The 12,116-nt window shown below is 43.4% G+C and overlaps 2 protein-coding genes across 3 annotated transcripts in view; both read left to right on the top strand.

Moving 5' to 3' along the window:
• Positions 1–2,021: 2,021 nt before the first annotated feature.
• On the top strand, positions 2,022–4,926 carry hoxb4a (homeobox B4a). The gene is made up of 2 exons (XM_030724920.1): positions 2,022–2,863; positions 4,179–4,926. Exons 1-2 carry the CDS (start codon positions 2,401–2,403, stop codon positions 4,481–4,483), a joined length of 768 nt encoding a protein of 255 aa, XP_030580780.1. The 5' UTR covers positions 2,022–2,400; the 3' UTR covers positions 4,484–4,926.
• A 4,219-nt stretch (positions 4,927–9,145) lies between these two features.
• LOC115777088 (homeobox protein Hox-B3a) overlaps positions 9,146–12,116 on the top strand; it is a 48,053-nt gene continuing 45,082 nt past the window's right edge. For both annotated transcript variants that reach the window (XM_030724916.1, XM_030724908.1), the window contains exon 1: positions 9,146–9,260. The gene's annotated coding sequence lies outside the window, so the exon portion shown is untranslated. The remainder of the gene's footprint in view (positions 9,261–12,116) is intronic.

Raw genomic sequence — 12,116 nt, 5'->3', positions numbered from 1 at the left:
TTTTTTGGTTGGTTCTTTTTTTTTTTTTTTTTTTTTTTTTTTGCTTGCTTGTTTTTTATGGACACCACCGAGTTACAGGAAGTGTTAAAGTATTATAACTTCATCTCCCGGATCCCCACCAGCGGTGAGCGGGTCACGGGTCAGACACGGTACTGACGGATGGAACTATCCTCGTGTGGCAACTCCCGGGAGTTTCTCTAAGCAATAAAATCCTGTGGACGGTGTAAATCTGCGCCTCCAGAGAGTCAATGTCTTCTATATCTACCCTGTAGATCCGGATTTGTGTAAAAATCATTAACACAATCACAAATTCGCTTCTAGGGGAGTATATAGTGGATTTATACGCAACGGCGTCGAAGAACACAGAGGAGAGGCCTGCAGATGCTGTCCCCGGCATTTAGGGCTTCTCTTCATTTAGATTCGTAAAGAATTCGTTTGAAAAAGACAGAGAAATTCATGCTGAAGGGGGTTATTGTCATTTTCTTCGCACTCATAAAGATGGACGTGCAGATTATTTGTACAACTGTGATGTTACCTAGAAACACACACTGCTGTCTGTTCAGTGCTGAAAACTATTTTAATTATTTTTCTTTATTTGTTTGTTTGTTTCTGTTTTTATTGGAGTTTTTTTTGTTGTTGTTCTTTTTCGATCATCAAATATTTTTACTCTCTTAAATACCAACTCCAGGTTGAATTGGACTCCTTTTTTATTTATTATTTGTCTTTTGAAAAATGATGCTGTCTGCTTTACTGTTCATTCGAGAACGCAAGATGGGGGGGGGGGGGGGGGGGGGGGGGTTCGATTTAGAGACGGTCAATTTTCTGGAAACAAAGGACTTTGATATCTCCATCATCTTGCCTGTGAGTGTGTGTGTGTCTGAACATGAACCTTTTATCGTATGAAAACACCAGGGAACTCGGACTGAATCATTTAAAAAGTACAACATTTGCTCCAATCTACCGACCGCAGTGTTTGTTGTACGTTTGATGTGTTTTTGTTGTGTTTTGATGATGCTGAACGCACACAGAAATTGGACTGAACAGATCTGCCGCCATGAAGGCAATTCTCTGAAAAAGGCTGCTATACAGAACGCTTAAAATTATCAGTGGTTTATACTGCAACGTGTGTCTTGTCTGCAGGCGAAAATCTTTGTTCGCTGCTGTTTTTGTGACAGTGAAAAAGAGACAATAAGCAGAGAGCGAAACCGTGTGTTGCATGGCAGTGTTAATATCTGACATGTGGAAACAGAACTCTTAAAGGCTGCAGCAGCTTGTGGGAGATGGTCAAGATTGGCGAGATGGATTCCCTTGAGGAAGGAAAAACAAAGCGCGTCGTACCTCTGTTCAGAAACGCACAGCTCAAGGGCAAACGCATGGAGTATGTGGATTCAATACGGCACTGAAGTTGATATCAAAAGTGCGGAAAATAAATCCTGTTTATTCATGCAGCCAGAGATGCGACCCCGCTCGTGGCAGAATCACAATGCAAGGCCAGTTAAATGTTGAATGGAGCCTGTAGGAGCAACGTGTTCTTTTTTTTAAAAAGAACAGGGGGGGGGGGGGGGGGGGGGGGGGGGGGGGGTCTTGTTTCTAATGCAAGGTCTGCCGGTGATATAGGAGGTATGCAACCTGAATTAGTTGATGAATTTTCTATCGATCCTAAACAAGCCAAATTTATCTCTGACACGGTGCTGCTGTTGGGTGGCGGCGCAGAAGAAGGGTCGGGCCGCTCTCCAATTCCCCCTTATTAGCGATTTACAAAGAGCAAGAAAAAAAGGGGGTCTTTGGCAAGCACGTCCACACCACACACACACACACACACACACACACAAATATATACACAGGAGAATATTTCACTTTAAATCCCCCCAAGCACTTTCTTTCTGATGCTTCTTTTCCCTTTATTTTTCTACTTAAAGTTCCAGCCAGACGGGTCAGTTGCAAATGGGGGGTGGGGGTGGGGGGGGGGGGGGTCTTCATCGGTGCTGTACTCCGTTGCTCGAGTGTGTCACGCTGCGCGGACAAAGCAGTCAAAGCAGAATGGACGTTTACCGGGACAGACGCGCTTTGTTAATGTTGCAATTGTCTGTTTAGGTGGAGAGATATAGAGAGGATATATGGAGAGAGATGGGAAAAGTATTGAGCGCCCACGAACTGAGGGGATATAATAGTGCGCGTGCTGGGGCAGTGTTTATCCTTAATCCCATTTCCTTATCCGGGGTTCCTCCTGGATGCGCGCCATTGGTCGACTGTAGTCACGTGGCGTCTTAACTTTGTTCACTTGACAGAAAAGTAGGAGGGTTCAACGGAACAGCAATAACCGAAGAGTAAAGGGATGAGATATAAATTTTAGTTATATATTTTCCGAGTAGGTGTAGTTCCACAAAAAGACTGAAATTAATGGCCATGAGCTCCTATTTGATCAACTCCAACTATGTGGACCCCAAGTTTCCACCCTGCGAGGAATACTCACAGAGCGACTATCTGCCCAGTCACTCTCCGGATTATTATAGCTCCCAGAGAGAGGAGCCTGCTGCCTTTCAGCCGGACTCTCTCTATCACCACCATCAGCACCAGAACCACCACCAGCAGCAGCGAGCCGAGCCGCCATACACACAGTGCCAGCGTGCGTCGCAGACCGCTTCAGTGGTGATGTCCCCGCGGGGTCATGTTGTCGCCCCGACCGGACTGCAGACCACACCACTCCCGGAACAGAGCCACCGCTGCGACTCCGTAACACCAAGCCCGCCTCCACCTCCGTCTTGCGGTCAAACACCCCACAGCCAAAGTAGTTCTTCCCCAGCAAGCACTCGTAAGGACCCTGTAGTGTACCCGTGGATGAAGAAAGTTCATGTAAACATTGGTAAGAGCAGCATGCAAACTTGTTTCTCTCTCTCCCCCCTCTCTTTTTCTTTGTGCCTGCAGACCGCAGCTGAAACCCATATAGTCAGCTCGGTGTCGACCGCCAAAATCTACGGTTCCTCTCCCTGCTTTTTTTTTTTTTTTTTCCTTATGAGTAGTAGGAGAGTAGCCCTTGGGTCGAGATTTACGATCATGTGTTTGCGGGGCCAATATAATTACACCCTCCATAAATTTTTATTACACCTCTCCGCTGAGGTGCCTTTTGAAGTCCGATCTCTCGCTCGTCTGCTCTAATTCGTCGCCTTATGACAACTCAGACCGAGCCCATAAGTTAGTTTTTATGCTGTGATAATTTGATTTTAAGTGGCCTGGTTGTATAAACGGTGTACTTTACTCTGTCTAGCCTTCCTTCTCCACTCGTTGTTCCATGGGATGGAAAGTTTTATAGCAGCTGAAATATTCATGTTTATGGATCCGGCCGTAAAACACTAATGCAAGAGCGAATAGCTGCAGTCTATTATGGCTTATCTGTGATGTTCTAACATACTTGCTGCATACTGGGATAACCGGTGCGACTTTTGCACTGTAATGCATTCACGCGACCTGGCTGTTTATTTGGTTAAAACAAAACAAAGAGAAATAAAATTTTGTTTGATTTTCTCTGAACCGTTTCGCTCTTCCTCCTCCGTTAACAGGAGCCGGTCTCTGCCTGCTCGCTGCTGTCCTTTCGCAGTTTTGGGGAGTTGTTGAATCATTAACCAGTCGACCAGTCACTGTCGTGCGACTACTCCCCCACCCCCACCCACCACCACCTTTATTCTCTACTACTACGTAAAACAAATAATGCTACGATTTTTTCAGTACATAACATCTCTGAACGGGACGCTGCTGCTCGCCTTCTCACATGATCCCATATTGCAATCCCGGTCGCGCGTTGCGCAAACGTGTCAGTACAGCGCCGCTTTTCAAGCTTACATCACAACATTTGGACACTAATGGCAGGCTGGTTGTGTTGCCAGGATTCACGCCGCCGCAGGGCCCAGAATGACACCTGACAACACGTTTTCAAAGTACAATGTCTCTCTGAAAGAAAACATAGTGTAAAATAAGCCAGTCCAGCTGTGAGCACGGCATTTGGCAGCAAAGGATGAAAGAGAGCTGCAGTCATTAAAGAGTGTCAGTAGGTTCCTGCTATTACATCCTATCATGACAGGTCCAACAGCGGGCCGTTATTATTTTTTTATTATTATTATTATTGTTGTTGTTGTTGTTGTTGTTGTTATGCTATAACGTTTGCTGTTTTTGTTTCCCTACAGTGAGTTCAAACTACACGGGGGGTGAGCCGAAGCGCTCGCGGACGGCCTACACGCGCCAGCAGGTTCTGGAGCTCGAGAAGGAGTTTCACTACAACCGGTACTTGACTCGCAGGCGCAGGGTGGAGATCGCGCACACGCTGTGCCTGTCGGAGCGGCAAATAAAAATCTGGTTCCAGAACCGGAGGATGAAATGGAAAAAGGACCACAAGCTGCCCAACACCAAGGTCCGCTCTGGGACCGGCAGCAACAACACAAACTCCCAGGCTCTAACCGGATCTCAGAGCCGTTCTTCCGGACTGCTATAGCCCAGTTCTTTGGCTGTTTGTGTGATATATTTGTCCTTCCCCTTTTGCGCCCTGAATCCCACACTGAAGAGAAGGGGCACCCACGCTTGTAACCACCGGAACCTGCACTTTGGACCGGAATAATCTTTGCTTTGGAGTAGGGAGAGCTGTCATAGCCGCCTTTCTGGCACTGACCTGCGCTGATATTACTCACCATAATATTACGTTATAATGTAAAAAGGGGTGAAAGGGGTAAATTTCCTTTCTATATGAAAATGATCAAAAGTAGCCGAAGGAGATGCTTTCACCCGGTTTCCTTCTCTGCCTTCCTCTCTGAGCTTTTCTTTTTATAACCCTCTCTCTCTCTCTCTCTCTCTCTCTCTGAGCTCTATCTATCTATCTATCTATCTATCTATCTATCTATCTATCTATCTATCTATCTATCTATCTATCTATCTATCTATCTATCTATCTATCTATCTATCTATCTATCTATCTATCTATCTATCTATCTATCTATCTATCTATCTATCTATCTATCGCTTTCCTTCTCTCCCTCCGTTTGGCAGAGCAGAGCAGAGCAGTAGACGGTTCGGCTGAAGATAATGTTCCCGGTGCGTGTGTGGTTCTTTTCCTGCTCTTTTTCTATACAAGACTTTAAAAAAAAAAAACTTTAAAGATGGATCCTCGTTTTCATCTTTAATCATGCCAAATTCTGGGCCCATTTGTCATGTTTACTCTGCGGGTATACAGCAAAGGGGTGAACCGCGGCTCTGCCCATTACACCCCTCCCTGCAACCATCCCCAAGCCACAACCCCCCTCCTCCCAATCACCACCACCACCCCTCCCATTCCCAGCCCTCTCCCCTATTTACACACGCACGTGTAATAAATTGAACTTTCGTCAAGAGAAGTATTCTTGCACTCCATACACACTCATGGAATAGCCACATATGCTCACATACCTGTGTCCTTATAGTACTTTAAGATAACATGTAACCCACGGTATGATCCAAAGTAACACCAGGCAGTTTGTTGTCTTGCTGTTCAAACTTCTGGTGCATTTGTTTTGTTTAATGAAGAACTATAGCTTTGCATTTTTAGTTCTAGTTCTTTTTGAATTCAGTGTTGATTGTAAAATGTTGTTGCTGAGAGACCAGGAGCGTTTTATGGTCCGTTGAGTATTCGTGTTGTGATGTTGTATACAAGAAAACAGTGTAACAGGGTTATGAAAGTGAAATTAAGCAAATTTCAGCTACTTACAAAAGACACTAATAATCACACCAAAATCCCGGTACAGATACTTTAATAATGGCGGAAACACAGCACTATACCATGTACTATCTATTACCTCAGTTGTGTGTATGTGTGTGCGTATGTGTGTGTGTGTTTCTTTCTTTCTTTTTCTATCTATCTATCTATCTATCTATCTATCTATCTATCTATCTATCTATCTATCTATCTATCTATCTATCTATCTATCTATCTATCTATCTATCTATCTATCTATCTATCGACAAATAGAGATATGGATTTATAGATATATTGATTTTATTATTTTATTGCTTGTTTAATGAAGTGATAGTTCATATTTTTTAAATTGTTTGATTTATTATTATTATTATTATTATTATTATTATTATTATTATTATTATTATTATTATTATTATTATTATTATTATTATTATTATTATTTTCTCCGCTTCTGCCGCTTGTATCTTGTAGGGTGGCTGGCCTCTCCTTTAGAGAGGGGCTCAGAGTAGAGCCGCTGCTCCTCCATATCGAAAGGAACCAGTTGAGGTGGTTCAGGCATCTAACTGGGATGCCTCCTGGGTGAGGTGCTCCGGGCAGACCCGGGACACGCTGGAGAGATTATATCTCTCGGCTGGTCTGGGAACGCCTCGGTGTTCCCCCGGATAAGCTGGAGGAGGTGGCTGGGGAGAGGGAGGTCTGTGTTTCTCTGCTTAGGCTGCTGCCCCTGGTTAAGCGGAAGAAAATGAATGGATGGATTTTTTATTATTATTATTATTATTATTATTATTATTATTATTATTATTATTATTATTATTATTATTATTATTATTATTATTATTATTATTATCTGCAATACAAACTATTTTAAATAATAATAATTTTCCACAACTGTTCAGCAAAGAGACTTTCAGAAAGCAAAGAGCTTCTACATGAACGGTGCTGATTTCTTTTTCTTTTTCTCTGCAGGTTCTCCTTTGTTCTCTCTCCGCACATTAAATGCGCGCGCTCTTCGTTTTCTCTTTGCCCCTTCCTCCTTTATTTTATTTTTTTTACATTATGTCACTTTTAAGATATTTGATTCTAAAAGAGATTTTTGTTGTTGTTGTTGTTGTTTTTGTTTTGTTTTGTTTTGTTGGCGTTAATGCTATTTTCTTTACATTCCAAAGATCCGTTTCGATCGTTATTGATGAAATGGTGCTGGTGAACATGTGTTACATCCCCCGACATGTATGTTGCTCCGTCCTCTTCTTATTTGTAAATAGTTCATAGAAATTTAAATAAATGACTGAAAACGTATCCTTCCTATCTTTACTTATTCTTTTCTTTTGGGAATGTGAAATGGGTTTCTAACAGTTTGGAGTTACGGCTGCTTTCAACAATTTTAGATACACAATGTTTTGTTGCTGCTGTCGTTTTTCATATTTTCTATCAAATTTTGTGGTAGAATAGTAGCTGTGTTTTTCCATATCTATTGTCTCTGCTCATCTGCTCTCCTCAGGTTGGATCAGTAGAGGGAAGGTGCAGCCGCTTCAGCACACAATAATTCATTTCATGTAATTTCACTGTTGGTTTTGCCTACAAAGCCACAGCGACCTGTCTTTCGAAATCAAGAGCCTCCGATGATTAATATGTCCCGGTCGTGAGTGATCTTGGTACATTACATCCTGTAATCTCGTTTTAAATCACAAACCGTCCCTCCGTTTCGCTCCCGTCCTCCCGTTAATTTAACGGCTGCTCAGATGCGCTTCCACCGGACTGATACAGCGTAGGTGACAGCACCTCCTCCCTTCCGTTCTGTGTGCAGTTCTGAAGAACAGAATTAAATAGTTTCTCGGTTCGTGCTCTCTTAATACCCTAATGAGTGTAATTTTTGCACCAGACGTTTTTTTTTTTTTTTTTATCGGTGTTCTCTGGACCGCTGAAAAGCGCGCATGTGTGTGTATATATATATATATATATATATATATATATATATATATATATATATATATATATATATATATATATATATATATATATATACACACACACACAAAGGGAATGGGCCGGTGCCATAGCTCAAACCCTGACAACCAAATAGATAATCAACAAGACGAATGGCTTCTTTTGTAAGGCGCGGCTCCCGTATTAATTTTCATTTTCTTTTGTTAGAGCAGGTATCGAAAAATATAGAGAAAGAGGAGGGGGGGAACGAGAAAAAAGCATTCTTCTCGATGAACTTTAAACAAAAAAAAGTGTGCCCCCCAAATTGGTTCGCTCGTATTCCTCGGCCCAGAGAAGATTCCCTATTACTTGTTGGTTGATTTCTCTCTGGGCCTCTTGCCACACAGCCTCCCTCTGCCCATTTATCTGTTTTCTTCCCACGAAAGGCTTCTCCAGTGCAAAAACCGACCTCCTATTAAACTGTACCCCAAAATGTGCTCGGGCACGCACGGGCCGTCAACAAGGTAAAATCTTGCATATGGCTCTGTACATTTCGGTTTGTCATTAATGCAATAATTAATTTCTCTGCTCTCTTTTTTACATTAAAGAATCTGATCCAGTCCAAAGACATTAGATATGCCTAGTTGTTAAAAACGAGCATGCATTTTCCTCTTATATTGTGAGAATTATAGACTTTAATACCCCCTCCCCTACCTACACACCCTCAGGCGGTCTGCCTCTCCACACAAGATATTTGTGTCCGAATGCTGTAATTTCTGCTACACACCAAATTGTCCCATATTAGAAATCCAAACACATTCACAAATGTCCGTATTTGCAGACACACATGTGCCTCAACAATAACCCCCCCAAAGCCCCAGAGCACTGAGCAGTCTCTACTGAAATAAATGAATTTGCGTACAGGCTGAAGACTGCGCATAATAAAATCCACCAAAGAATCCTTATTCTTTTTTTAGCTTCCTTTATCAGCCGGGGCCTTCTGCTGCTTCTGTGAAAGCGAGCAGATTTTTGTTAGGATGCCCAACCCCCACCGCACACACATCCAAACCTCTGTGAAGAAAAAAAATAGTTCACCGCCATTATTTTCTGGACAGGACAGAGGGGACGGCCCCTTAAGAAAAATGCGAGAATTATACAAGAAACAATCATTAATCACTTGTTCTTTAAACACTTCTTTTTCTTTTCTATTGTCATCCGGCAGCCACACACAAGACCACTTCTGCCGTGGGGGTGTGTGTGTGTGTATGGTGGGGAAAGGGGGGCGGGTGGCAGAGACACACTGAGGGGGGGAAAAGACGTCTTGGAAGACACTAGGAAGACACCCCCCCCCCCCCCCCCCCCCACACACACACACACACACACAAACACACACAAGCCCGTCACTCTAGCCCCCTCCTTTACACACACACATACATACGCCTCCCCTTCCCACCCAAGCTATCTTTACTCGACATAAATTTGCTTTCATAAGAAGACGAAGAAAAACTTTTTTCTTCCTCGTTGGAAAGAAGAAAATCTCTCCAGAGAAACTCCAACAAACCAGTCAGAGAGCGTCACGGCGCAGAGGAAGATGGCCCAGAGGTCGCTGGAAGTAAGAAAGGTAAGAGGCCTGTGATTGAATTTTGGCTCTTCTCTCCCTTTCCTGCTCCTCCGTGTCTGATGCCTTGTAGCGTTTTATGGTTTTATTGCCCCCTGCGCGTTTGGCGAGGTCAGTGTTCTGGGGGCATTTATGGCCGTGGGGTCTTTGACTTTTAGCGCAGGGACTTTGGGGAGTGTTTGTGTTGGAATGAGCCTCTGTGTGTGTGTTTGCATCCAGCCTATAGAGCCACAGATGACGGGCTTCTGTTGAGCTGTTTTTTGTTGTTTTCTTTTTTGTTCCTCAGTTTGTGCAAGCGATGGTGTGATCTCTGTGTTTGTCACCCATGAGGCCTGCCGCCTCTAGCTGTTGTTGTGCGTGGAACTCACTGCGGTGCGTCTTTTACGCATGGCACTTGTGAGAGAGAGTCTAGTTGTGTGCTTTTTTGTGCTTTGTGAATCAGGAGGGTGATCTTTAAATTAATATGGGTTATATAATATTATTGAGCTGCTAACTTAAGAAGGCTGCCTATGCAGGCTCGTATTACTCAAGCAAAATGATAAAATGTTCTTGTTAATGTGTGACAGAAAGGCCCACGTGAATAATTCTTAGTTCCCGGAACTTATTATGCATCTTGTCTTGGCTGCGTTTCTGCAGTTATAAAGTGTTTCTGTGGTTTAGGCCCATACCTTTTAATGAGATATTGTCTGTGTGTGTGTGTGTGTGTGTGTGTGTGTGTGTGTGTGTGTGTGTGTGTGTGTGTGTGTGTGTGTGTGTGTGTGTGTGTGTGTGTGTGTGTGTGTGTGTGTGTGTGTTTTATTCGCCAGGTGCAGGCTACAGAGACTGCACTGGGAATATGAATAATACAGCGTTCAGTTGGACAGGGGCATGAAGGGGGAGGAGGGAGGGTGAAAAAGAAAAATTAAGAGAACTGAGGGGGCGCGCTGGTTAATGGATACTCTCTCGGTTGCGCTTCCAAACAATTTACCTCGAAAACAAACGATTCGCGAGGCTTTTCAAATGAACTGCCAATGATCGCCGGTCGCCGTGCGAGCTCAGACCTCCGCTATCTGCTGAGCCGAACAGCAGCGGCCTCAAGAAGCGCATTCACTTCTGCTTGACCCCTTTAGAAATCAATATGCCAGGTTTTTAAAATAAAGGGCTAGCGTTCTGGTAGATGGAGCCTCAGTCTCTCAGTGGGACGTGGGTTGTGGCGTGGCTCGATGCGTGGAAAGGAACGAGAAAAAAGATAGAAAAAAGAGACGTAAAGTAAAAGAAAAATCGATGGGCATACTGGGACAGCAGAATGGCCAAGCAAAGGCCACACAGGGTTCAACCAGGGGACACGTTTTTCTGACCGATGAGGTCCAGTGGCTCTGAAACCAGAGGCTGACCTGTGGCTCCCCTCTCCGTCTTCCACACCACACCTACCCCCTCTATTCCTGGTCCCCCTTGACCTCACAAGGTTGTGCTCCCTCGGACATTCCCAGACCTCCGGAGCCCCTGGGCCGCTTAGTCATAACAGACTGAGTTCAGGGCACTGTAACCCAGGGGCACAGCAGCGATATCTCCGCTCCCACACCCAAACAGACAGACAGCAGACAACCCATCCACCTCTACAGGGGTCACTTAGAGGCCACTGCTGACTGGCATTTCAAATAACTTGTGTTGAAGAGGCAAGCTGAAGTCGGAAAAAAAATCACTCACATTTGAAACTGCTGGAAATAAATGTGTTTTCGCTGTTGAACAGTGTCTCATTTAGAGAAGCCATCATTTAGGACCACAGTCCTCTGTGTCAGTCAAAGGTTCAGAGTGCTGTAGTTGCAAAACTGTGTTGCAGATCTGTTCGGCCTGATGCTGCGCAGACCTGGATCTCAATGTAAACACAGCTTTGCATGGCTGCAAAGTTGCTCTTAGCGTTTTAACTTGTAGACTTGCTCCGCAGTGTTACTAAAAAATAGATTTATATCACATGCTCATTTATGTTCGTTAAAAAAAGACTGTCACTTAACCCAGTGATTCTGCTAAACTGAACAGGGCTCTGCATGTTGAGCAGTACTGTCTAATCAAAACAACGACAGCAGGGACCAAATGCAGTGGATCAGTTTGGCACTTCTTTTCCTTTTGGTATCATAACAACATTCGCATATCCTTTGATTCTGTTTCCCAAGTGAATTAATGAGACATTTAATGGTCGTTTGTGATCTGTTGGTGTATCCTAGTTTATGCCCAGGCTCTGTTTCAGTGCCTGTTATTTCAATTTTTGTAGCATCCAAAAACGCCAGGCTGAATATCCATTTACAGAATCAATATCTTTTTCTAAATTACCAATTAAGCAGACGTCAGATATCTATGCATCAGATGCAGTGTATTCACTGATGGTGGCATCTAAATGTTTTATTATGAAGAGAGCCTCTCAAGGTCTCTTCAGTCTGCCTTGTAATCACCATGTCACATGACCGTCTTTGAAATTATCCTTTTTTTTTTTTTTGCCACCATGGATCCAAATACAGAGCAGACAAACGATTCCAGTGTGTACATATTACACAGGAGCACTGCATCATGGGTCAGTCATATGCCAAAGAATAACTTTGAAAAAGATGTGTCCACACACATCCCCACATGTTCAGTGCCAGGCTTTTTTGCATTTAGATGAGATGGTAGTTATATGACAGCTCTTCCACTTACAGCAATTGTGATGCCAAAGTGCTTCAATGCCATATTTTCCATATGGTTCAGCAGAGGAAAACTTAAAGGTTATAGCACTCTAATACTCATCTTTAGAGACTAGTGTCATTACATTTTCCACAATCTTTTTTTTTTTTTTTTTCCTGTAACCTTTCTGATATTTAGCAAAATATAGCCCCTATCTATGAACTG

This window comes from Archocentrus centrarchus, unplaced genomic scaffold (genome assembly GCF_007364275.1).
Source record: "Archocentrus centrarchus isolate MPI-CPG fArcCen1 unplaced genomic scaffold, fArcCen1 scaffold_43_ctg1, whole genome shotgun sequence".
NCBI lineage: Eukaryota > Metazoa > Chordata > Actinopteri > Cichliformes > Cichlidae > Archocentrus > Archocentrus centrarchus.
This window is presented reverse-complemented; position numbering and strand designations above follow the sequence as displayed.

What these genes read in the sequence shown, in the direction of transcription:
- hoxb4a (XM_030724920.1), top strand. Translation starts at nt 2,401, where the DNA reads ATGGCCATGAGCTCCTATTTGATCAACTCCAACTATGTGGACCCCAAG. An exon ending in GAAAGTTCATGTAAACATTG is followed by an intron (nt 2,864 to 4,178) that starts GTAAGAGCAGCA and finishes GTTTCCCTACAG; the next exon opens with TGAGTTCAAACTACACGGGG.